Here is a 26,922-nt window from a genome sequence, read left to right on the forward strand (position 1 = left end):
ATACACATGCTCGATCCATGTGGTATCCCTCTGTAAACAGAAGGGTTAATCACACTGCTTCTAGAATAGCTGGTGCAAAGCGATGACATTTGAGGGCATTCATATGCCAGTGGTTTAAACCACAGTGAACACAAGGATTTCTTAAAGAACACATGTGCTCCCTGTAACCGATTTAAAGGGTCATTTCCCCCATTGCATGCAACATGTCGTCCCAAAAATACCCTGTAGTGACCTCAAAAGAAAGAAAAAATTCCAACATTGGCAACCCACGGTGACCTGCACTAATAGGCATCTGACTGTAAGCGGCCACACTAATAATCACCCACTTGCACACATCACCTCTTGCCCCTAAAGGTGCAGAGGGGGGTCTAGATAGGCAGCAGCAGCAATTCCCAAGGACAAGTCACCATTTTAGAGCATGTCAGATTTAGCCTGAACATTGTAACTACATTATAATCTCCTTTTGTGCCTAAATTTTAGTTCAGCGTAAGGGAAATAGAAAGGAAAGCTAGTTGGTGCCTCACAAAGTGGCACACAGGTTCAGCCAGCGAGACTCATAAAGCAAATAAATGGGTTAGTTAGTTCTTCCTGCTGCTCCCTCCCCTGTGCACACACACACACACACACATATACACAAATACAATCAGGGAAGGTCAAAAGTTGACAGGCACTGTCCTCTTGTCTTTCCCTCCCTGCAAGCTCCACTCCTCTACTCAAGCTTCAACTCTGCTCCTGGTTTTGCACCTGGTCCCCGGGGCCGCCTCACGGCCTCTCGCTGCTGTTTACTGAGCTCTTGTCCTGATATCACTCCGCTGGCATGGAGGAGGAGGAGGAAGCAGTGAGAGAAGGAGGAGGAGGAGGAGAGCACTTGATCATTGTGATGGTGGCAGGAGGAGCAAAGTAACAGCAGCAACATTAGCAGGCTCTGCTCTCTCAGCTCCCTTCAGCAGCCTCCACTGCTCTACTTTTTGCAACTGCTCTGGCTATTGAGTTGAGTGGCTCTCCCCCTACCAAGCTCTCCCCCCTCCTCCTCTTGCTCACTCAGGATTTATGTAGAAAGAGATACTTTCCTTTTTATTGGTTCTTCTGCATAATCTATTTTATTCTTTTTTTTTTTTTTTTCCTCTCCCCTATTTTAAAAATGCAGGAGAGCCACAAAAAGTACTTTGGACGCTTTGCTGCCCACACAAGTAAACTTTTTTTCCATGCTCTGTGGAAGGGGGAATCCAGTGGGAAAGCAGGCAGTGTGCTAGTGCTGTGAGTGAGGGGGAGTGTGTGCATGTGTGTGTGCCAGCCTGTGCTGTGTGTGTACTTATGGGGCACAAGTGTGTGAAAGTAGTGACAATAATGTGTGGGCACCAAGTGACTGGACCTTCTGCTCCTTTCTGGGGATTTATGAGAGACGTTGGATTATAGAGACAGAAGACGACAAGCGATCTCCTGATACCAGCCCTGAACTCCTGCTCTCTTCCATAGTGCAATATTGTAGCTTGCTTCTTATTGGGTTTTTTTTTTCTTTTTTTTGTCGTAAGAATGGGCGACCCCCGCTCTCCCCCCTGGGGGCTTGAGCTAAGGTGATGCACTGACCCGGTGCCCAAGGCTCTGGCTACAAATACATTGTAACAACTGTTATGAATCTGTGGGTGCCAACCGTGCCCGCCTAGTCATACATTAGCACTCCTGGCTACTGACCGGTGGGAATAACTTACCTGGAGAGGAAAGAGCTACCTATTGGCAGCCACAAAGTAACGGGGGCCCAGAGACACTAGGGGAAAAGCAGTTTGTGGGGGACTCGAAACTTATTTTCAAAATAGTGTGCACGGGGACCGGCATGGGGGATTTCGCTGCCCCCGCTGCCTCCAATGGCAGCAGCCTGTGTATCAGCACTGCCCTGGGCAGCGGCAACGCTCCTAGCATCGGCGGGGTTGGAAGTCACAGTAGTAATAATCCCCCTCCCAGCACTATTGGCCCCAATGCAGCGAACAATGGGAGCAGCGTGAGCATTCCTAAGCACAGCACCGTGGTAGAGAGGCTCCGGCAAAGGATAGAGGGCTGCAGGAGGCACCATGTCAGCTGTGAGAGCAGGTACCAGCAAGCCCAGGCGGAGCAACTGGACATGGAAAGAAGGGACACGGTGAATCTTTACCAGAGGAGCCTGGAGCAAAGAGCCAAGAAGTCAAGCAGCAGCCAAGGAGGTGCGTCTGCAGGAGCAGCTGCAGGGTCAGCCTCTGGAGGAGCTGGTGGCAACAAGCATCACCACCAGCAGCACCAGCAGCAGCAGCAGGTCAAGCAGCAGCAGCAGCAGCAGGATGCAGAGACAGCGGGCAGCAGTGGCACAGCTGAGCAGCGGAACCACACTCTGATCATGGTAAGGGGGGGGGCACTATTGCTGCTTGCTGGAGTTTCACTGCTTGGCATAAGGGGGGAGGAGGTGGAGGAAGGGGGTTTATCCCGTGTGTTTTCTGTTTTGAGAGCGGGGTTAGGGGCGGAGCCAAGAGTATTGGGCAATGCCTCTAAAGTTCTAGCACTTATGGGTTTGGGTAAAAAGTCAAGTTAAAGAAAAAAAATGAGTATTCTTTGTTCTTCTGTTGCTCATTAATGGATGCTCCTGACACCTCCAAGAACTTTTTCTGTGCCAGTGTGTCCTCTGTAAGGTGCTGCTAGGCATGGTTAAGTCTTCAAACTTAGGGCTGGACTTCTTGCCATTGAATGAAGGAAGAATAAACCAAGATAATCCCACTCCTGCTTAACCTCTCTTTTTGTAGCTCAGTGTTATCAGGCAAAGGAATAATTATTTGACACTGATACATTTATATGTGGGAGTCACCAAGACCTTGGCCATTGGTGTTTCCAGCTATCATGTCCCTGAGGCTGTGCAGTTTCTGAGGCTTGGCTTGGATACTGTATTGTTGCATAAATGAATGGCTTGTGTTCTAGAAGGCTGCACAGTTTTTTGCAGTTGAGTCCTTGATGTTTGACTGATAGGAGTTTACTGGCAAGAACCAGCGTGAGCCCTGATCCTTGAATCTCCTTAAGTGGCTTAGCCCCATCTATACAAGCCCTGCTTTGCACACTGATCATTCAACAAAAGGAAGACAAGCTTGCCAACTCTTATGTGGCTTGACTGTTGTGGCACATAAACCTATCCTATGACTTAACATTATAAGGTTTCGTTTATTACAACCCTGATTCAGTTCTGAACAGACCATACGGTGAAAAGAACTACCTGGAGTCTCTTTCTTGTGCTCTATAATTCTGAGTGTTCCATTTAGCACCTTTGTGGTCACATTAAATAGAACTTAAATATAATGTATTCTCATACTTTCACTTTAATAAGAGGAAGAGGATATATATACAGTAACAGATAAACTGTATTGTACTGTATTGTAATTATTATGAATCAATAGAAGGGGTCAGCACTTCACAGAGTGGATCAGGATTTAAGACATACAGAGGGGTTCTACAAATACCATTGTAAACATAAAATTGCTGAAATGTCACAGCAGGAACAAAACAATCATATTTAGACCAATACAGAATTCGTCAACTTATAATTGAATTTGCTCTTGTTTTTATTTTGTGAAAGGGGTAGAACATATATGAAACATTTAGCTACAATAAAATAATATGAAATCATGGAAATGATACAAGTTCTTTGAGAATGTGTTTTATACCCTACAATTATTAAACCAGTTATTAATACAGATAAACTGCATTATAGAATATAGTATTGATACTATACATTGTTTATGTTGCCTATGTGCAGCCTAAAGGATGGTGGGTTAGGCGCTAAATAATATTCTGCTCTGCAGTAGCAAATATGACAGAGATGGACAATTTCTGGTGGTCTTCCACATTTTCTTCCACATAAATTCTTTGTCAAACTACAACTCCCAGAAATCTCTAGAAGTTGGATTTTAGTGGGCCACTGTGGCTAATATGAATTCTGTGGAACCCTGTCCTAGTAACTTGTGCCTGTAGGGTTGCAACCTCATCCTCTAAAACTCAACACATATGAAATGCACATCCTGTATGGTTAATTAGAAACCGTAATGGTGAAGACACATGGAGCTACTAGTAGCAGCTACATGTCGTGGCTACTAAAATAAACAATGCTTATTTAAAATTGTCTCTATGTGTGTGTTAGCAGAGGCAATTCTCAGTATTCTCTATGGCAGGTTATTTTCTGGCCTTTAGTAGCTGTGAAAAAGTAGCTGCTACTAGTAGCTCTGTGTGTCTTCACCCTTAAAGATGCATTCCGCAGACTGCACTGTTTATTGTGGCAATTAGCCATTCAGCATGGGGATATTATGTGGGCCTAATTTTAAATGGGTGAGGTGGAATCCCTATGTACATTATAGCTTCACACCCTGCTATGTCTCAGCTTCTTTAAGACTTTGATATTCACTCAGTTTATATTTCCAGGCAGAAATAAAGGGGGCACACTTAAAGATCTATGTGTTTGAGTAAGACCTTTCTACAACATGGTGTCTGTGCCATCACTTGCCCCCCGAGATATGCATGCAAATAAATCGACATGTTCTATGGGGTAGAAAAGCAGCTTGCTAGGTCCAAAGGCAGGCGGCTGGATTTTTGTGGTTAAGTACCGTCATGAGCGAAGGAGGAGCAGCAGAGCATGGGGGTGGGGACGGAGTGCTAAATGTGCATCCTTCCCTTTTGTAATCAGGGCACTGTCACAGCACAGGCAGGTCTGTGTTTGCTGCTCACTTTGGAGGAATTAAGTTTCGTTTGACAGTGGCGAAGTGTGTGTGTTGTTGAGGGGGAGGGGTGTTTGCACAGTAGTGGCTATTTCCCTGGCTCTCTCCTCCCTCCCTCCCTCCCTCCCTCTGATGCTGTTAGACTGGTTAGATATCTTACATGAAGCAGCAAACTCTAACCCCCCCTCCCCATTTACTTAGCTTCTCCTGCATTAGGGCATAATCAGCCCTACTCTTCCTCATGTAATGCTGTAGAAAGAAAGGATCATCTCTCTTCAATACTCCCAGAGAGAGAAGGGCAGAGTTTAATTCCCATAAACACCTCTGCTTTATTTAGTGTTAGGATGAGAGCCGAGCTAGATTACAGGATAGAGCAGAGCTGATATTATGTGCCGGGGAGAAGTGAATAAAGTGTATAGACAGAGGCTCTTCTGCTGACTGATACGTTTGCTATTCTGTATCCCTTTCTCTACAAGCCAAGGGCTGCTTCTTTTTACTGAAGTATACAATATGTATACAGTGCTGTACAAAGTCTTTCCGTCTTTGGACACTGGGAAACACAATGCTTTTTTTTTGAATATGAGAATATTTCTATATTTTGAATACTGAATATTAATATAATCCTATTTCATATTATGTCTCTCTTATCTTTTCCATGTAAATAAGCATGCTGTGCAACCTCCTAATGCTGGCACCGCCAAAAAGGCAAATCTTCCAGTAGATATTGCATCGTTGACCAGTGTTCTATGCAATGTGCCTAAAGCTGGTATAATAGTTTAATATAAGCTGTGTTTTTACTCTGCGTCCCTTGTTGGCATGAAGTAGTTAACTGCATTTTGTTAAACAAGCAGCCTAGCTGTGCTAACCAGTTAGTGGGAAGATGCTGTACTTCTTTTTTTTTTTTTGCTCCTGGAAATGTTCCATTACCGCTGCAGCTTGCAAGGCTTTTGTTTCTCAAGACAAAAAAAGAATGTGCCCAGTTATCCTCCTGTCTGTTTCAGTTGTTGGATCAAGAACACAGGGGGAGGAGCCCTGCGCTTTCAACCTAGAGACATGTTTTGTGTCTCTCTCTCAGACAGGAAGCTGCAAACCTCACCAAGCTTTCCTGAAGCACAAGAGATCACCCATAATATAGATTTAAGCAGGCGGTACTGTACAAAAACCTCTTACAGTCTGTCAGGGATATTAAAGGATTCTAGCCTTACAAACACAGATATGTGTCTGTAATATTGAGATTTTGTGCCCTTTCTTTATATTTATTATGTATACATATTTTAATTTGTGTATAATCTTTTTATGGAATAATTCATTTTATTGTACCAGCAATGTAACAGACACAGGTTAGGGCAGAACTTTCTGTAATAGTAGATGACCATAGAAAGAATAAATGGTGGATGTGTGGATTACCATCTCAGTGTATATTCCCATGGGTTGCATAATAATAGTTTACACAGTGCAGTATGAAGAGCTTTCTATCTGTTGGGCTGTACTGTACAGCTTAGGGCTCTGTGTTTGCGAATCCTTCATGATCATTTTGATGTACTAAAATCCAATAAGATGACAGCTGTTGTGGCTATTCAGAAAGAAAGCTGATCAATTATTTGGCTGTGGCAGAGGATATCAGCTAACGTGGGAATCAGACCCAGTAACTCTGAATATCATATCCCATAAATATACCCAGTGAGGCACACTTATTGCACTTTGTGCAGCTTTTTAGATCCTATAAATAAGTGTTTGTTTCCAATGGTGAGTTGATGTTACATAAGGACAATAGCACATAGTGGGCAGATTCATCAACACAGGGCAAATTTGCACCAAGGCAGTAACCCATGGCAACCAAGCAAGTTTTTTTTGTTAGTTTACTGGCAGCTGGCTGGAAACACTTTTCACTGATTGGTTGCTACTACGTGCCATAGGGCACGTAGTAGCAAAAGGGGATGCATTCAATCCAGGAATCAGTTAATGAATTTAGAATTGAGCCCATATTTAAATATGAAAATTAGAGTTTGGGATTTGTTCTTTTTTTGTGGGCAATTTGGTATTCAGCTGAATTAAAAAAATGATGTATTTGTTGTATTCCTAGTTAAAATAAATGGGTGCATTTTTTGACCTCTGGGCCAGGAACTTTCATTATTGCTATTGTGATAGCTTGCATTACAGTACCACATTACAAGCTACTTTTGCTGTTGTGTAGCTGCACCTGAGAACAAGCAATAGGCAAAAATGTTAAGAACAGTTTTTAATAAGATTCCATACTGTATACGTGTGGCACATTAATTGCTATTAAAATTGTGCCAGCAGTCGTTCCACTTAGTGTATTTGCAGAGAAACTGACAACACATTTCATATGCACTGTATGCATTGTCTAAGCAAATATCACACATTGGTATCTGGGCAAATATTTAAGTGCTTCAGTAGAACTTTAGATTTATTGGGTTGCTTTTTCTGCTTTCTGCAGGCCCGGGTGAAGCAGTCTTCTTTTGTACTAATTGCTTTTCAGTCAGAAGATGCTGCTATACCCAACTGTGTAAGACTGCCTGCTGAGAAATAGCGCATGCAGTATAATAAATCACATGCTCTATCAAACCATGGATGCTCTTACAGATATGCCTGTCAGTGTTACAGCGAGCTCTCTCACATATCAGTAATTTGTGGGTTTGAGGTGCTGTTGCTTTAAAAGATGCTTATCTAAATGGGTGGGCTGTAAATGTATGCTGCATGCTAGGAGTAGCATGCTCTAAACTGGCATTGAAGGATATTGATACAAGAAAGATAAAAGAAAAACTGATCAGTTATCAGTTTAAAAAAAACAAATAATATTTTATGCCTTGTCTTGTTGGAAAATAATTGTCAAACAATTTGTTTACAGTTTTTAAACTTAATTAGTCATCAGAGCAACCTGTATGGCAGTTTCTGTTTGTATTAATAGATGCAAATCAAAAAATATTTAAAAGGTTATCTTTGCACAATACCCTAAGTCAGACAGTGTTATATATCTCTATAACAAAATGTTTTTCTTTGTTACATCTATATCAGGTGACATATGGTTTTGTTATTAAGAGTCTGCACCACATTTAGGACACGTTTTGTGACTCAGCTAAACCCTAATGCATTTTGAAAAATTCAGATTAACTAGATCCTTACTATGGATTTAAACTTTTAGGAGCAGATTTACAAAGGATTATTTAATTATTTACATATTTATTTCATTAGTGGTAACCACTGGGGAAAAAATGAGCAGTTTCATAGTTAAAATAACAGGGATAACACATTATGGGTATGGGACCTGTTATCCAGAATGCTTGGGACCTGGGGTTTTCCAGATAAATAAGTTCAAGGCACTGTTATTATTACAGAGATTAGGAACTTTCTGGATAATGGGTTTCTGGATCCCATACCTGTACTTATAAAGGTGCCTCATAGTCATATAAACTTTTATGAATTGGTTCTCTGATAGAATTCTGCACAGATTTGCAATACTTCTGCCATACCTTGGTGAACACTTTCTGATGAAAATGCCAGTGTGGTAAGTAGGAAATGCTTTCATAAAAGGGTTAAAATCTAATTAAAGATTCTGTCTAGAAGAGTCTGAAATGAACAATTACCATAGCATCAGCAAAATCTGAATACAGTTTATCAAATTTGAACCTATTAAATTAATACAGAGCACAAGGAAAATCAAGACAAAATTGTGTGGAGAGGGTTTTGCGCTTATCAAGATCTACAAATAAAAGATTTGATGCACTTTTCAGTAATAGGTTCTTACTTATTTATTCTGGTGTCAATCACAAACTTATCAAAAATCCCTAAAATTATTAAGGCAAATTCATGCCTTCTGAAATATAGAGGATGGAACAACTGTCAGTCACTTAAGCTGGCATCAATATAATCATACAAAAGTTTTGTCCGATTTTCGGACAGTTTGTGGGCTCGACATTATCATACAGTGGTGATTGGTCGTTTAGTCGATCGGACAGGTTCAAAAATTTTGATCAGATAACCATAAATTATGCGCATGTATTGTGTATGTGACAATATCATTGGGGAACCTACTATGCATTTCCAGGAAGTCACTTTCCTATGATTGGTGCCTGCCAACTATTTCATGTTTAGAACATCCTCCAATTTGTTATTTTTATGGCTTTATTCTGGATTGTTTTAGATCGTTGCATTTAAAGCTACCATTGATATCTGAACATTTGTCAGAGGAAGACTAAAATCTGAACGTGTATGGCCACTTTAAGTATTAACAGTTTAACTTATGGTTCACAAATGTGTTTATTAATATGAAGAGAAAGTCTGTGTTAACGTTAGTGGCCTCTGTGAGCCATAAACTGAGGTGATAGCAATGGAAAGATAGCAGGCATTCCCTCTGTTGGGCTGCTGGTATTTTCCTAAAGAATATGACAAAATTGTTCCGACACAGAGTATACTCATGTTTGTTTATTGGGTACAGTCAGTGAGTTGTAAATGGCACTATACTGACCATACACAGGGCAATATAAGTTCTAGGTCTAGGCTGTGATATCATGGGTGGGCAGCTGGGCATTGACATTATGGGGGAGCATTGAGGGCAGATATTTGTTAGGGTTTCAGGCCGGCTGTGACATCATGGGTGGGCATTGAGGGCAGATTTTTGTTAGGGTTTCAGATAAAAACTGGATAGGTATTACTGAAGAAAATCCAGGCCAGATAGCCAGACAGCTAGATATCGATTGCTTAGGTTTGAAAATCTTGTCAGATAAGGACAGCATCAGCACATTGATTCAGTCCTCTCCCAAAGGTCTCTGTAGGCCTCCAATATGATCTGATGGTTGGTCCAAGGAACAGAGTTCGGCATCTGCATTGATGACCAAATTAGGTAAATATCCTCTCTTATAGCAACCTTGTCAGATTAATGGATCCTACTGTGAATGCCCATTTTAGACAGATATGTAATTATGCTGAGAATAACAGATACCGCCTTTTCTTTCTGTATCGCAAGCATTCTGTATCACAAGCAGCTTAACTTTTCTTTAACTTTCCCCTTTTCTTTGCTGAGATCTCTTTCTCTCTCTGACTGTGAAGTTGGTCAAAGAGGTGCTTAATGCGCATGTCTGATTGATTTCCATTGGAGCAGAGGCAGCAAGCATGCACAGTAGATACCCCTGAGAAGAAAAGCTCAGCAAAGAAAAGGGTATGAAGGTTGACTAGGCTAGACTAGGAAGTAGCTGAGGGAGCCTACATTGAGCTGCTTGTGATACAGAATCTGAAGGAAAGTGAGCCGAGGGTTAGATATAATAATTATTTATTCTTCAAATACTAGTACTTTTTAAAACAAAAATAAATAATTTTTAAGTGAAACTAACAAGAATAATGGTATCTTCCCCTAATGACACAGTGGTCCTTTAGGACTACTAAACAAGCTTCATCCTCAACAGAATAAAACAATTTAATTTTGTGCACAAGAGGAAAGACAAGCAACATGGCAGGTCCAATTTAAAGGCATGGTTGCAAATAAGCAGAGAATAAATGTATTTTGAATACAGCTTAAATGATGCCCTCATAATTTACTGTTTATTACAAAGAAAAATAAATTACATATAAATATGGTTTAAAAATATTATCTGTTTTCCCTTAAGGAGGATTTAATATCAAGCTCTGTTCTTCCCTAGATTAAGTTTGCCTGTCATTGTCAAATTCTCCATTATAATTAAAGCTCTTCATACATAGTGAAATGACTAATGTTAATTTCACATGCTGCTCTCCTATTTTATTTTCATATATTCCAGGCAGCTCTCTAATATTTCCTTATCTGCTGAGATCAATTTTCTTTTATTTGCCTGTTTAACGTTTTAGAAAGTATCACTTTTAATTGAAGATTTCATGTATCTAGAGTAATTGTGATATTGCTATTATAAAGGAAAATGGAATTCCTTACTTCTCATATTGTCAGTGCTATGTATGTGGCACTAGAACAAAGGCAAATAATTGTGTGGAATAGCTGCTCATTACTGATACTGACAGTAGACATTTTTCTAATATCTTCAACACCCATTCTTTTAGGGGTCTCTGTCCTCTCTCTGAATGATTTGTATTCAAATAAGGCTATTAGGGCAATGGCAAACTTGTTGCTTTTGTGTTCCATGGTATGGTCATTTTTAGGAACTCAAGTGTTTTTTGTGATTACATTAGCAAGCGTTGGAACTTGGTTTGGAACTGATACTAAATATTGCTGGTGCCAAAGAACCTGTAATAACTGTGGCCCTTCCATGTTCCTTGTCTTTCTCCTTGTGCTCAAAATGAAATTGTTTTATTCTGTTGTTAATCTGTTGTTGCTTCCAGTGGAAGAAACATTTCCTCCAAGTTATAACCCCACTGCTAGCATGATGCTCTAAATAATATTTGTCTATCTACAGCAGTAATAGACAAGCTGACATACATTAAGTATTAGGGATGCACCAAATCCCGGATTTGGTTCAGTATTTGGCCGAATCCCGGCTTTTTTTTAAGGATTTGGTTTCGGCCAAATCTGCCGAACCAAATTCAAATCCTCCATGTGCGCATGTGCTGTGTGCGCGGCGATTTTTAACACGTTCCAATCATAATCATCATATGCTAATTCGGATTCGGTTCACAATTCAGCCCAATCCTTCTGGGTGGGTTCGGGGGTTCGGCCGAACCCAAAATAAAGTGGGTTCGGTGCATCCCTATTAAGTATTGCAGCATTACATGCTGAAATATACAGGCAATTTAAGTATAGACAGTTATCTTACCAAGCATTATATGCAAACTCATAATAGTAAGAGTAACTAACACAAGAGTAATTAAACATTTGAAACCAGTATTGCAGTAGAAATCTGCATTAGCCATCTTAGTTGCCTTTTTTCCAGGTATGGCTGCATTATGTGAGTTCCAAAACCTGTTCTTCCATAAGGAACAAGATGTATTTTTAAACTTGCCTCAGACAAGTGATAAACTACTAAAAATGATATTCCCAAGGAATTATATTTAAAGTAAAGGTGTAACTTCATACCTAGGTTTAGCCATACCTTTTTGTGTTACTGTGAACAAATATTGAGATACTATCTAAAATACAGGTCACCTTCAGAATCTGCAATAATACTCTTATTGCAATTCTGTACTATCCTTTCATTTGCCTTGTTTTACTGTCATTATGGTAAGTCTCCAATTGTATTATCTAACCACCAACCACATCTTTCACCCACTTAGAGTTATTAGAAGTTCACCACATTTCTCACCTGGATGTACATCTCGGTGGCCTTTGGCTGCCAATGATTTTTAAAGGGATACATCACCAAAACACAACTTAAGCTTTTTCAAAAGCAAACATATTTTTAAGAAAATTTTCATTATACATCAGTTAAAAAATGTAAAATTTTCATGATTTTTAATGTAAATTATGGTTTAAAACAGTTAGCTAAGCCTGACACCCTGTTCTCTTGCTGATCTTGCAGACTACATTGAGACTCAAAAAAAAAATTAATAGTAGTCATCTGTCCTCAGCCTGTCTTCAGCCTGCAACCCCAAAAACCACAGTTCCCTGCACATGTGATGTCAATAAGGAAAGAAAAATCACAGTGCAATGCATTATGGGTTATGCTGTATTAAGCTGTGGAGAAGTTGTTACAATTTGTAACATCAGTGTTTTAGTCCCACCCCGCCCCCCCCGCCAGGTTTTCAAATGATGCAGAAAGAGAACTGCTCCAGGATTTTAGCATCTAAAAAATATATTTATTCATACTTTTTGAAGGAACAGATTACACTGATAGATATATTAGGGGTTTCTGTGTTGTGTGGGGCTTTTTAACAAATATTGGTTTGAAGCAGGAGTTTACCTTTAACTAAAGGAGTTCATACAGCAGTAACCCCCTAAGCACAGCAATTGACAGTATACATTTTCAAATTGTTAGTACAGAAAACAATTGACCACTTAAAAAATACACTGAAAATGTTCACATTAAATCTTATTTGGTGTGGCTATAACTTTGGACACGTTACTCTATATAACTTTGATGCTCTGTGCAAATTCTGGCCTTTGAAACTGCCTAACTGCTGTGGCTTTCACTTTGGAATTGGCAAACAATTTACACAAAGATGTATGAAGTGTTATGCCTTCTGCATTTGGTCTTTCAGATAATGGTGTGCAATGACCACTGAATGGCCATACAACTAGTAGACTTTACTATATGACATAGTTGGTGGCGATACAAATATCATTCAAAGGCACCACAAGAGACAGTTGTTACTCATTTAACCCTTTCACATTCCTTTGAGTGTGTATTCATTGATCTGCTACAAAAGAGGGGGGCATCCTACTTTATGAAGAAAATATTTTAATGTATGGATTTATAAGCTGTGTATCTGAACTGTCCTAATGGCACATATGACCATATGCATATTCATATAATGCATGATATTCATATACTACAGTTACGCTGCTGCAGCTCATTTTTACTGTGAATGTTTAACATGAATAGGGAAGTTCCTCTTTGTTTTATTGTGCTACATCTGAGCATTGATGGTTTGTGTGTCTTGTTTCTTCTCAGGGTAATTTCCTCTGTTGGTCTCCATGATCTATATTAATCAGTGTGTCTAATACTCTAGTCATCAGTGTGCCCATTCCTTATCATTTAACCCCTCTTCATTTCCTACTCCATGGCTTACTTTTTTCTTTCTCAGAATTCTTTGTTTTTTTCATCATTCTGCTGCAGTTTACTGCTATGTTAGATTATGTTGCTTCCACAGTCATCTGACTTGTCCTTGGCTTGATTCCTAAACTTGATTTCTCTTGTAGAGGAAATGTCGTATGCAGACTGATTTCCTTCACTGTAAGCTTCCATCTTTTATGTGCAGTATAGTCACAAAAATACAATCCCATTCTCACTATAAACTTCTGCATTTGACTTATCTGACTCTTCCTCAAACTGACTTACAAAAAGGATTCATTGCCACACTTACCTGATTTTAATATAGAGCTTAAGTTGCTTTGTCACTCAACTGTTATTTCTACACCCTGACTTGAGCAGATTTACTCTGTTAATCAGTTATGCCAACAGTACTGGAACTTACTCATCGTCATATATAGTAAATAGAAAATCCCCAACTCTTTTTGTTTTACCTCTTACAGTTAAAATATATGGAGCTTAAGGGGCACAGCTCATCAAAAGGTAGCTTGGGGGATTGGGGCATGGCTGGCTGAATTGTGTGTGTATGTGATGTGGGTATATCTTATCTAAAAATGTTTGAGTCAGACGGTATCCAGTTTTGACAAGTTCGTTTCCAGCCATACCTTCTTCCATTTTCATCAGAGAAGCCATACTGGTAAACGGGCAGGTTAGGTGTTACAGTAAGGTTATGGAAGATACTCATTTGTGCAATAAATAAATTCCCTAAGTTTTCATTATGGTAAAAATAGTAGGATGCAAAACATTTTTAGGTCTGCTTTGTATATGCCCCCTTGGCTCTTAGGTTTCTTAGAAATGTACTAAAAAATGATTCGTTCATGCTTTTTTTTAAATTAAAATTCTCAATAGACTGTGAATATCAGCCTGAATACATTCAAGTGTACATTTTCAGGTTGATAAGCACCCTATATCACTCATGTCACTGCTTACACACATGGGAGGGTTAGGCACAGTATTGGCCTAGTATATTTTACCAAAGTGTTTCAGCACTCCCACACCACTGCTCTTATCAGTCCTTCAAAAGTTTGTGCCAGGTGCCATCAATATCACTTAAAAAACAGGTTGATGTCTTGGTTCCCACCCTGGACCTTTCTCAAGACCATATTTTACAATAACAACAGATACATATTAATAGAAAGAACACTCACCTTAAAGCGTGCAACATTCATTGGAAGTGAAACACTCCCTCCACCAAGAGGAAAAACACAAATCTCCCAAAGTATAGTAATCAAAAGCAAGATCTAGAAAGCAGTAAAGAAAAATCTTAAAATTAAAAAATCTATAATAACATAAAACCAACAAAGCTTCTTGGCACATACAATCTATAACAATACAGCAGACCATACAGATACTATGTTTCATTTAGCAACAATATGTATACAATGTGAGCGTTGACTTGAAAAGGACTGTGTGTCAAATTGGTTTTATCTACATATGAGAGACAACATGGGCGTGTTATCAAGTAGTGGTGGTACATATAGTATGGTACCTAATCTGATAACGCTTGCCCATCTGCAGATGTAAAATGCTGGTCCCAGGAGCCATATTCCTACAAGATGTAAAGCTATGATGCTGAAAACAGCCTGGTTTGTCACTTCTAAGCCATGTTGTAGTGAACTTATGATGACTTTTGACTAGTAAGTCACGTAGGCTAGTGCTAGTGCTAGTCTATAACTAATCAATGGTGGATCCGGAATTACTTTCTGGGTCAGCTTTTATAATGTTCCAATGTTTCCCAAAATGTGCCGAAATAGCATTGTAGTTAGTACTAATAACCAAGCTGGGGTTAAGTCTGCCTACCTTCTCAGCCTTGTACTTTTAATTAGACCCCGGATAACCCGGTTCCATATATCTATCCCACATCTGATGCAACTGTAACTCACATGCCTCTTTATTAGTATTATTCCTCAATACCCTACAGAACTGTGAAACTGTGAACAGCTGTTATAATGCAGAAGAACATTTCTATCTGTTGGCTTTCTGAACAAAGAATAGCCAAATTGCTCACCCTGCCTTGAAATCTCCATGTCCAGAAAATGAATACGACTCTTGTGTACCTCACACGTAAACTTAATGGGACTATTCAAGGCATTCAGATCATCCACCATGTTTTGAAACTCAGCCACATTCCCCACCACACAATCATGATATTATCTGTAAAGCAGTGAAAAAAATAGAGTTTAGCAGCATATTTCTCAAAAACATATTTCTGCTCCAATTGGTGCATGAATAGGTTGGCATAGGTGGGCACTATCACCGCACCCATTGCCGTCCCTGCCACCTGCAAGTAAAAATGGTGTTCAAAGCAAAAATATTTTACCGTTAAGCAAGTTCCAATAACTTCTCTAGGAAGAAAATAAAAGCAGCATCATGGAATTTGTGTTCCTCAAGGGAGGAATAGTCTCGCTATGGGGTATACTAGTGTATAGGTACAGCTAAATTGTTGATACACTAGCAGATGTGGAGTAGCTTTCAAATAAGTAGGGGTTTGCTAAACAACTGGCTGCAAGGTGGAATCCAAATAAATACCAATTAGTTGAAGTAGTGAGCACCCCTCACTTCCTCCACCACCTTAGTTTTAAAAGAGAAAATCAGGTCACATACTAACCTCCTATATGCTTTAGTGTCATATGATTGTGAAGGACTTAAGGGCTCCCCATTCATCCTTATTTAAAGGGATACTGTCGTAATTTTATGGTGTACATTGAACCAACAATGTATTTTTTTTTGTTGTAATATTGGCATCATCTCAGTGCATTGTGCATGAGTCTGAGCTTTCAGAAGGAGCCATTATTGCTACACATTAGAACTTTCAGGTAACCTATTGTTTCTCCTACTCCCATTATTTTACAATTTAGAACTATTCTGATATTTACTGGGAGTTGCTATCTTGCTACCTTCCCATTGTTATGCTGATCAGCTGCTGGGAGGGGGTGAAGAATATGAAGAATATGGCTAGCCCCAAGTGAAATTTCAATATTATATATATATATATATATATATATATATATATATTGATATATTGTTGCTGCAAATGTTGTGCACCCAATGGACTATTTTATATATATAAATATTTGTAACCTGTTGTTGCACTACAACTTTTCTTATCTCTTGAAACTCTTGCATTGTCTAAGGATCCTGGTAGTTTTAGAGTGTCAAAAGAAAAGGAGGGCCGTAGATAACAAATCTCTTTTCTACAAGAATCAGACAGTGACTAGTAATCTGCCAGAATCTTGTCCAGAGGTACAAATCACATATCTCTTGTTTGTTCTACTATATTATATCCTGTTTGTCTACATTGTAGACAAAAACCCCGAGGTTCACAGTCACAAGGAATCATAACGTACAAGTTGCTTTTAGTTAGTGAATATGTATCCCATGTTGCTCTGGCTGAAAAGGTGGTCATCGTTTTGACGGCCTGCTGGGGGTGAGGATGTGCGTTAGGAATGTTTTTAATCCATGTAATATGATTACCATATTGCCTTACAGGAAATGGCAGCAACTACTGTTGTCTTGAAACAGCTGAAAGGAAAAAAACAAGCAAAGAAATTGTGAAAGTTTTTTTGAGTATCAGAGGTATGAAACAGGAAACTCAAAAAATCTGCTTGATAATGTGGACAGAAAGTATTACATAAATAGCACGTAACTCTATACTTTGGAAAAGATTGTGGAGTTTGTTGGGACTTAGGGCACACATAATGCTACAGGGTAGAATTTAATTAAAATGTGAGGTAAGCTAGGTTGGAAAATGATTTTTTTGATAGATGCCAATATCAACTCCATTGGCTGCTGGTTTCCTGCATCTGAAGGAGGCAATACTTTGAAAGCATTGATATTCTCACATCACTGGTAACCTGTGGGGCTCTATCACTTCTGTAAAAATCCCTCTTAACAGCACTTGCATGTGTTCTGTATGTGTTTTTTTCATTATTAGTGGCCTGTTGGTAACACTTCCCTGGGCCACGAAGCCTCAGAAAGTCCTCTTGGGGTAAAAAAGGTAGGGAAAAGTACAAACCAATAGCAACCAATAAAATGCTCGATTTCAAAAGCAGAGTGATAAATGCTACCTGCTGACTGGTTTATTTATGCTACTAGAGATTAAGCAAGCATTGCACCAGTTATGTTACACAGGGATGGCCAAGCTGTAGCTCTAACGTTGCTATACCTGTTAGGCCTCCCAGATTTTTTGCCAACAGCACATATTTATACCTCAATTGGGGCATAGCAAAGGGAGTGGTTGGGATGTGGCCAAAAAACACCCAGATTTGGTTCAAAGGAGGATGTCACCTTTGGAACTTCCAGCACCCAGGAATGCTACAATTTGTTGCAGGGATAAAAATCTTGCCATCCTTAAGTTACGTACGCTCAACCCTCCTTCAGGAGGTCCCAGGTTTCATGAAGTTCCACTGAACCCCCTTTTCAGTAACTCAATTATTGCATATAAGGAACAGAATACTCTATGCTGAACATTCATCCAGAGCTTGTGTTTAAAATGAGTTTCTTTGTCTGCTGTCAGTGTGGTTTCTTTTTTTATATATATATAGAAGAAAAGGTGGAATTCTGTGTAAATTTTATTTCATGTACGGTGTAAGTATCAGATAAGTGTGCTTGGGTTTAAAGAGTTTAAGCAACAATGTTACAGACATAGAAGATCTGTACATTTTTCAAACAATCTGTCCTCAGGTTAGAAACTTTTCCAGCACAGGAAAGTTCATTCTATGTGTACTTTATATATCACAAAGTATATGAACATGTGTCCAGTCTGTACATAGCTAAAGAACACGCACTTCAGCCACATTAATTATAACTAAAGTATAAAAATATTTAAGATAATGGCAGCTTGCTCACATGGTGCCCCATTTACTCAAGCTGACTTTAACATTGCCCTTTCTCCTACAAGAATTAACCTGAGTGCTACAATCAAACTGTAAAAACATTTAGCATGTCGCTTTGTGCTTGTTTGCTTTGCGTGGAGCAGGACCTGAGGTTATTTAAATTAATGGCACGCAGCGAAGGAGCCAATATGTATACTTCACATCTACCCACCTTTTTTCTTTCTGCTTGCTGCGCTAATCGTGTGTGAGCTGTTCATGCCACTTTTTTCCCAGTGTGACTTAACTCATTCCAGGTTTTAGGAACAACTGTTCAACAGTCCCTGTGTGCTGCTGTGTGACATTTTTTTTGCTTATACAGAATATAAATTGAGATAGTTTTGTAGCCTTGATTGTATACATTTGCCCTGTGTTTTGAGTTCTTTATAGGCTATTAGGGATCTAGCAAATTTTTGCATTGGTTTGTGCAAGGATATCTGTAAGATATTTACAAGGGTGGCACAGAACTTGGTGCCTGGTCACTTGGGGCAGATTTATCAAAATGTGAGCTTAATACATAAAAACTTAGCCACGTTCTATTCATTCCTATGTGATTTTAAGAAGAATATTTATCAATGGAAAGTTAGAGTTCACCCATTGATAAATACGCTTCTTAAAATCCCATAGGAATGAAAAGAAGGTTGGTGAGGTTTTATGTATTAAGCTCTGAACACACATTTTATAAATCTGCCCCTTAGAGTAGTATTTTGCAGCAAGTGTGGTATTGTATTATATGCAAAGTGTAAGTTATATTATGTTAAAATCTACTAAGGGGCTATCCTGTTTTAACAGGGTATGATGTCACTGTATCTTTGCTGGTAATTGGTTTAATAAAAGCCAGGGGCAAAAAATGCCATTACCATTCTTATTGGCCAGTTAGCCTTGGGAGCAAGAGGTTTGAGAGTGCTCTAATAAAAGACAATCAGAGACAATATTTTGTGCAGGATATATGCTACAGTAAGGAATCTTGGTTCTCCCACTGTCACCGTACAATTGCAGGAACGGCTAAATCCTACCCCAGGCTTAAATACATTTACTACAGAGATTGTGATTTTGGAAAGAAATTAGTTCCAAATGAAAAAAGGGAATTATTTAAATGACTATATTAGTTTGTTCAGTCTTTTTTCATAATTTTGTTTATTATTTTACACTGGCTTAAAGGGGGACCTCTCAACCAGACATTAAAAGCTGCATAATGAAAGTGCTTCTCAAATTTAACATGAAACCAAATAATTGTTTTTAATTAAAACATCCATACCTGTTATAAATGGATTTAAATCTCAGCTGTCAGTCATATATTTCCTTCTCCGCCTCTATTCCTTAGGCACAGAAACCACTTTTACTTTCATTTCTGCATTTAATAGGTGTCACTACCCTCCTCACATTGTTGTGTAGCTGCATAGATTTCAGCGTTCTGAGTATTGTAATTTTTTTTCCTTAAAATTGTATTTAAAAAGAAAAAATTGTGAGGTATATAGTCCTGAGTCTCACTCGACCCTCCTCTTTCTTTACTGGTGCTCTCAATATTTCCCTACAGCAGGGATCCCCAACCTTTTTTACCTATGAGCCACATTTAAATGTAAAAAGAGTTGGGAAACAACACATGCATTAAAAAGTTCCTGGTTTGGGGCAATTAAAGGCTGTTATTGGCTATGTTGCAGCCCTTGTGTGGACTGGCAGCCACACAGGAGGCTAGGTTTGGCAGCACACCTGGTTTTGATGCAAACAAAACTTGCCTTCAAGCCAGGAATTTCAAAATACACACCTGCTTTGGGGCCACTGGGAGCAACATTCAAGGGGTTGGTGAGCAACATATTGCTCACAAGCCACTGGTTGGGGATCACTGCCCTACATGGTTGGGGAGGGGAATAAGTGGGAAATGGAAAATAGTGTAGTTTCTAGGTCCCTGTTACAGAACTCCCAGCCCTCCCAGCATGAGAGCAAGAGGGTCGGTCAAAATACATGATAAATAAATTGTAAAAGCAGCTTGCCTGAATTGTGTAATATAATCACTAAATCTTATTGGTTATGATGACATGCCATTATGTCTGAACAATCAAAAATCTCAGACCTGTAAAAGACATGGGATGTATGCGATCATACATCAGGATGAACACCAGGAGATTTCTCATCCATTTTTCCAATCCGTACACTTTATTTATTTAAATACAGTCACTTTTTGGGTCCAAAATCTTTACTATTACAGAGATATTATTGTCAATGTGTCTTTCATTGCCTTTCATCATCTGCTTTGTCAGATCTAAACTGAACACAAACAAGGTGTTCTTCACGTTGGCAATAGCACTAAATGAAAGAGCAATAGACTGCTAAGTAATATTTAGCAGTCTGTTATTAACAGTCTATTGCAGTTAAATGAGTTCTTAAAGCTTAATTGGTTGCCAATTTAAATGTTTTTCCCCTCTCTGAGTCAAATGAAGTAAAAGTCTGAATAGCTTTACCCATTTGATTTATTTAGCTACTTATGTACTGGTTAGTCCCTGATTAATCCTCTCTTATAGATCAGGATCCTTAGATTGCTTCTTGGCTTTGTATAGTGTTGATGCAATATTGTGCTATATTTTCCATCATTTATGCAGAATGCATGCCCCAGTATGAAGGTAGGACCTGTGGGACTATTAGAGAGATTGTACGTGGAAGTAAAAAGTATGTGCTTCAAAAGAGGAAACTCATTAAACAGCAGACTTTTAGGTTTGGCTTTACTAAGGTTAATCATTTTTCAGCAGGGGTCACAAGATACTAATATGGAAAACAGACCCAACAAAACCCATAGCACATTCATTTGTTTTTTATTTGAACCATTGGCTAAATTACAATTCTCCAAGCAATATGCTTGTTATTCCAACAATTCTCTGCAATATGCTTGTTATTCCAACAATTCTCTGCAATATACTTGTTATTCCAACAATTCTCTGCTTCGTTTCGTTTATTTTTGAACTAGAGTACTAATTTTTTTTTTTACATTATTTCAGTGTTACACCATCATGATTATATACAGTGGTGTGAAAAACTATTTGCCCCCTTCCTGATTTCTTATTCTTTTGCATGTTTGTCACACAAAATGTTTCTGATCATCAAACACATTTAACTATTAGTCAAAGATAACACAAGTAAACACAAAATGCAGTTTTTTAAATGAGGATTTTTATTATTTAGGGAGAAAAAAAATCCAAACCTACATGGCCCTATGTGAAAAAGTAATTGCCCCCTGAACCTAATAACTGGTTGGGCCACCCTTAGCAGCAATAACTGCAATCAAGCGTTTGCAATAACTTGCAACGAGTCTTTTACAGCGCTCTGGATGAATTTTGGCCCACTCATCTTTGCAGAATTGTTGTAATTCAGCTTTATTTGAGGGTTTTCTAGCATGAACCGCCTTTTTAAGGTCATGCCACAACATCTCAATAGGATTCAGGTCAGGACTTTGACTAGGCCACTCCAAAGTCTTCATTTTGTTTTTCTTCAGCCATTCAGAGGTGGATTTGCTGGTGTGTTTTGGGTCATTGTCCTGCTGCAGCACCCAAGATCGCTTCAGCTTGAGTTGACGAACAGATGGCCGGACATTCTCCTTCAGGATTTTTTGGTAGACAGTAGAATTCATGGTTCCATCTATCACAGCAAGCCTTCCAGGTCCTGAAGCAGCAAAACAACCCCAGACCATCACACTACCACCACCATATTTTACTGTTGGTATGATGTTCTTTTTCTGAAATGCTGTGTTACTTTTACACCAGATGTAACGGGACACGCACCTTCCAAAATGTTCAACTTTTGTCTCGTCGGTCCACAAGGTATTTTCCCAAAAGTCTTGGCAATCATTGAGATGTTTTTTAGCAAAATTGAGACGAGCCATAATGTTCTTTTTGCTTAAAAGTGGTTTGCGCCTTGGAAATCTGCCATGCAGGCTGTTTTTGCCCAGTCTCTTTCTTATGGTGGAGTCGTGAACACTGACCTTAATTGAGGCAAGTGAGGCCTGCAGTTCTTTAGATGTTGTCCTGGGGTCTTTTGTGGCCTCTCAGATGAGTTGTCTCTGCGCTCTTGGGGTAATTTTGGTCGGCCGGCCACTCCTGGGAAGGTTCACCACTGTTCCATGTTTTTGCCATTTGTGGATAATGGCTCTCACTGTGGTTCGCTGGAGTCCCAAAGCTTTAGAAATGGCTTTATAACCTTTACCAGACTGATAGATCTCAATTACTTTTGTTTTCATTTGTTCCCGAATTTCTTTGGATCTTGGCATGATGTCTAGCTTTTGAGGTGCTTTTGGTCTACTTCTCTGTGTCAGGTAGCTCCTATTTAAGTGATTTCTTGATTGAAACAGGTGTGGCAGTAATCAGGCCTGGGGGTGACTACAGAAATTGATATTGAAATTGAAAATTGAAATTGATAAACCACAGTTAAGTTATTTTTTAACAAGGGGGCAATCACTTTTTCACACAGGGCCATGTAGATTTGGAGTTTTTTTTCTCCCTTAATAACGTAAACCTTCATTTAAAAACTGCATTTTGTGTTCAATTATGTTATCTTTGACTAATAGTTAACGGTTTTTGATGAGCAGAAACATTTAAGTGTGACAAACATGCAAAAGAATAAGAAATCAGGAAGGGGGCAAATAGTTTTTCACACCACTGTATTTAAGGGCCACTATACATTCAAAGTTATCCTTTTGAAAAATATGCTGCCATTGTTGTAGTGTATTTCTTATTACTGGCTGTGAGAAATCTTGAGGTTTGGTAATGCTGTTAGGTTTGTATATTGACTTGTTCCCCCTATATTAACTCCATGCTTTAGTTGCAAGATAAGGTTATGGGTAAAGTTATGGCCAGGCACTAACACCTTCATTAAAGCCAAAGAAACCAAACCAACAACACATGCATTCACCTAATATTTCTATTAGACTAATACAAAGGGATAATACAAAATTAAGGTATAGCGACCCTGCAAACAGGTCCTACTTACCTTTTCATTTGTAAATATCTGCCAGGTGGATCCAGGTGCCGGCATGGGTAAAGGCTGATGCCAACATAGGGGCTGTTTGAGAATCAGTCCCCTCTGGCATTAGCCCAACAACAGTGACATTGTTATCAGGCCAGTTTGATCACAACACAACCAGCTGAGGAGAGTGAGATATCTTATGTTTGATGTGACAGTGATAGATTGAAGTAGATCAAGGGTAGTTGTTTCCTCAGCTGAGTGAATTACTCACTACCAAACGGTTCAAGAACTATACATCATTCACTTTGCAGGAACAGAGAATAATTGGAATCAATGTAATTGCCTGCATCATATATATATCTATTATAATTCAGCACAGCCTTGAACATTGATACTGGCAAGTTAGAATGAGATGATATGCTCAATGTAAGAGTGCATAGTTAGTTCCAGATATGGAATACTGCTCTTCTTTTACTGTTAATTTTAAGGATACTGCATGATCTTTTTTTAATATTCTGTTGTAAGACAATATCATCATTTTGAATAGTCAGCGTGCCATCTTTATGGTGTGATCTGTAATCTAGGGACCTGTTAATAAGGGTGTGTTATACCTCTGAAATCAGTGGGTAGAATCCTGCTGTCTAACCTGTTGTATATTGTAGCAAGGTGGGCATATCGGGGAAAGGATTTGCTTGTTTGATGGCCTTGCCAAACAAGTGAATATTACTGTGTATGGCTACCTTTAGACAAATTATCTGTTAGAGTAAGCACATTTTGCTACTCTGAGATTTCTAGGCATGAGCTATTTATCCCCAGCACTATGTAAGTAATATTTAAACTGACCCATTTTGTTTGCTCACCATAACAACATTTCAATACAGACCTGCCCTTTTGTAACCCTACCCACAAAATCCACTGCATGTTTTCCACTCCTGCCCTGCTGACGCTCCTTGTGCAGTAAACCTGTTTTCTGCCATGAGGAACAAGTGGTTACTGAAGGCAAGCTGATTAAAATATGGGATATTCTTTCTCTCTATATGTCTATCCAGCTGGCTCAAGGCCAGCAGTCTGGAGTGTGAAATATTCAGCAACCCTGTTAATGCTTTAAAAAGCAGATTATAAAAGAGCACTAATGCCTATCACTACACCAAGAGTGGGATTTTGCCTAAAAAGGCTTGCTTTCCACAGAGGTTAAGGGCATTACAAATTGGGCCTGTCACCAGAATAAACCTTAGAACTTACTGTTAGTAGGAATTTATAGCACATCTTATTCTTGTATTTATATTGTTTTGCATTTTGTCACATTACTTTGCCATATGTTAAGACTAATTAGAGACTAATGAAATTTGTAAACTGCAATAGTAATGTAAGAGAAACCTGGCTCTACCTTTAATAGGCTCCCAGAGCATGTAAGCAAATTAACTTCTGTAAAGAAAAAACTTTTATTTTTTTTAAATTGTTAAATCATTCAGATTAAACAAAATAGTATAATCTTTTATTGATTATGCCTCACAGTCAAATAGCATCTACAGTAGAAAAGCTGTGCACATGGAAATGACATCTGTGACACAAAACTAACAAATGTTACTGCCACGCTCAAGTATCCCAGACAGGAAATATCATGCAAGCTTTCCAAACCGCACCTGATAGGACAATGCAAGGTGCATGGGATCATTTTGTATATATAACCAACTGGCTAATAGGCCCACACAGTCAGATATCTACATTGAGATATCTGTCATTTACAAACTACCCACATAAATAACTAATATAAACATAAATTACATGTCCCGAGTGTGGTCACTTTTATGGAAATCAAATTATGTTTGATTTTTAATTTACTACTGTACAGATAAGGCAATTGCTTATAGCCTCTGTTGTCAGATTATTGTACAGGACAGTAGGGCACATTTGTGAGAGATCACACAGATACCAGTGCAAAAAGAGGATGTTCATACTAAACCTGCACATAGATATACAATGTCATCAGTTCTAAAAAGGTTTGAGACCTCTTAAATATTCATGAATGTTACAAAATGCTTGTTCACATAGGAACACATTGTACTGAACATTGAACTGAAATGTATTTAACTAATTACTCAGTTTAGACCGCCTGCTCATGGCACAACACAGACCAAACTTGATGAACCATATAAATATCTTTAGAAAAAACAAGCAATAAAAAAGATAATTTAACAGCATGACATTTGTTAGATTCCAGGCTGAGGTTCTAACTTAACTAAAGATTTTGACCCTTCCATATAATGATACGTGCCCAACAGGCATGTACATGTACAGTGCATGAGTTAAATGGATTTTCTTTGTAAATGGCTTTTTTTACTGAGATATATACTTTAAGCAGAGAACCTTTCTGTTTTCCAGTCTTGTAGCAGCAGGAGGCTCTTTCTGAAGAAAAGGCAACATTGGCCTTACAGAGAGAAATTGTGAGGGACATGGATCTTCCATTATATAAAGCTGAAGTAGACCAAAAGTGAGGGAATGAAAGCTTTCTATTACATTGAGATTGAGCTGAGCAAAAATTGAGGGCTTATTACAATCAACCCAGGGCCCTTAAAGGGAAAACATATTTAGCACAACCCCCCATACTTGCACATCACTGCTAATTCCCCAGTGCAAAAATGAAAGAACAAGACAGCTATAAAGTATTGTTTTTGCTAATAGTCAGTAGACTTTCATATATAGAATGACTAGCTCTGTGCTCCACCAAAGAGTTACAGTACTAGATTAGCTTAAATCATTATCTTTCTCCTATAAAAATTATTTCTGTGGTTAAGGTGCTACTGAGCAATAGTAAATGTCATTTTAACCACTTGTTTGCTAAGTAAATGCAGGTTGCATTTTTAATGAAAATCGTATCTTACTCCATATTTAAAAAGTATGTGCTGTTTGAGTTCCTCAGAAAACTTGGTAGCTATCTGTGGGTGTGTTTTAGAATTGGGTGTGGAAACTACATGTTCAGGATATAACACTGCCCCAAATGTAGCTCCAACGCCAAGTCAGGTGTAGGAAACAAGAGGAATTCTTTTAAACACAGCATGCTGCAATGCAAGCATGTATTGTTCCACTGCCCACAGTGTGTTTGATTATAAATACCTTTAAGTATGTCTTGACACAGTAAATACAGAAAAAAATCTTAGTGTACATATCCTTATAAACATGGTAACATAGCTCTAAAGTATTTTCTTTTAGCTCATACAGTATAGCCAGCATGAAATAGTGTAATTCTATGTTTTGTACAGCCATTCTGAAAAAGGGCAGGCGAGAGATTATGTTTGGGTGACAGCAGCAGACAGATACTATAGAAGGCATAATTTATATGAATGAGCGTGCAGTGACAGTGCTTGCGAGTTGCAGTAATTATACAAATAACAAGTTTGGCACATAGCTCTTCACCTTTCTTTGCTCTGTTTCCAAACAGTCTTAGCAATGATTGTCTTTCTGCTAGACATCCTTACGGCCTCCTACCGTAGTGAAACATAGGTTTAAATAGAGGGATATCTTATATTGTTATTTCCTTAGAGCTGCTTTACGTTTTGAAACGTTCTTTTGTTTTCTTTTTTTTCAAGTCTGTTTCATTAAATGAGAACTATACCCCCAGAATAAATACTTACTTAACAGATAGCTTATATCATATTAAAGGAGAACTAAAGCCCAACTAAAGAAGTAGGCTAAAAA

At 38.7% G+C, this 26,922-nt stretch overlaps 1 protein-coding gene across 2 annotated transcripts in view; it reads left to right on the top strand.

Moving 5' to 3' along the window:
* Nucleotides 1–711: 711 nt before the first annotated feature.
* Nucleotides 712–26,922, top strand: part of maml3 (mastermind like transcriptional coactivator 3) — a 209,311-nt gene continuing 183,100 nt past the window's right edge. For both annotated transcript variants that reach the window (XM_004911123.4, XM_004911124.4), the window contains exon 1: nucleotides 712–2,368. In XM_004911123.4, coding sequence (XP_004911180.2) covers nucleotides 1,832–2,368 — 537 coding nt within the window. In that variant the 5' untranslated portion in view covers nucleotides 712–1,831. The remainder of the gene's footprint in view (nucleotides 2,369–26,922) is intronic.

This window comes from Xenopus tropicalis, chromosome 1 (assembly GCF_000004195.4).
Source record: "Xenopus tropicalis strain Nigerian chromosome 1, UCB_Xtro_10.0, whole genome shotgun sequence".
Lineage (NCBI taxonomy): Eukaryota > Metazoa > Chordata > Amphibia > Anura > Pipidae > Xenopus > Xenopus tropicalis.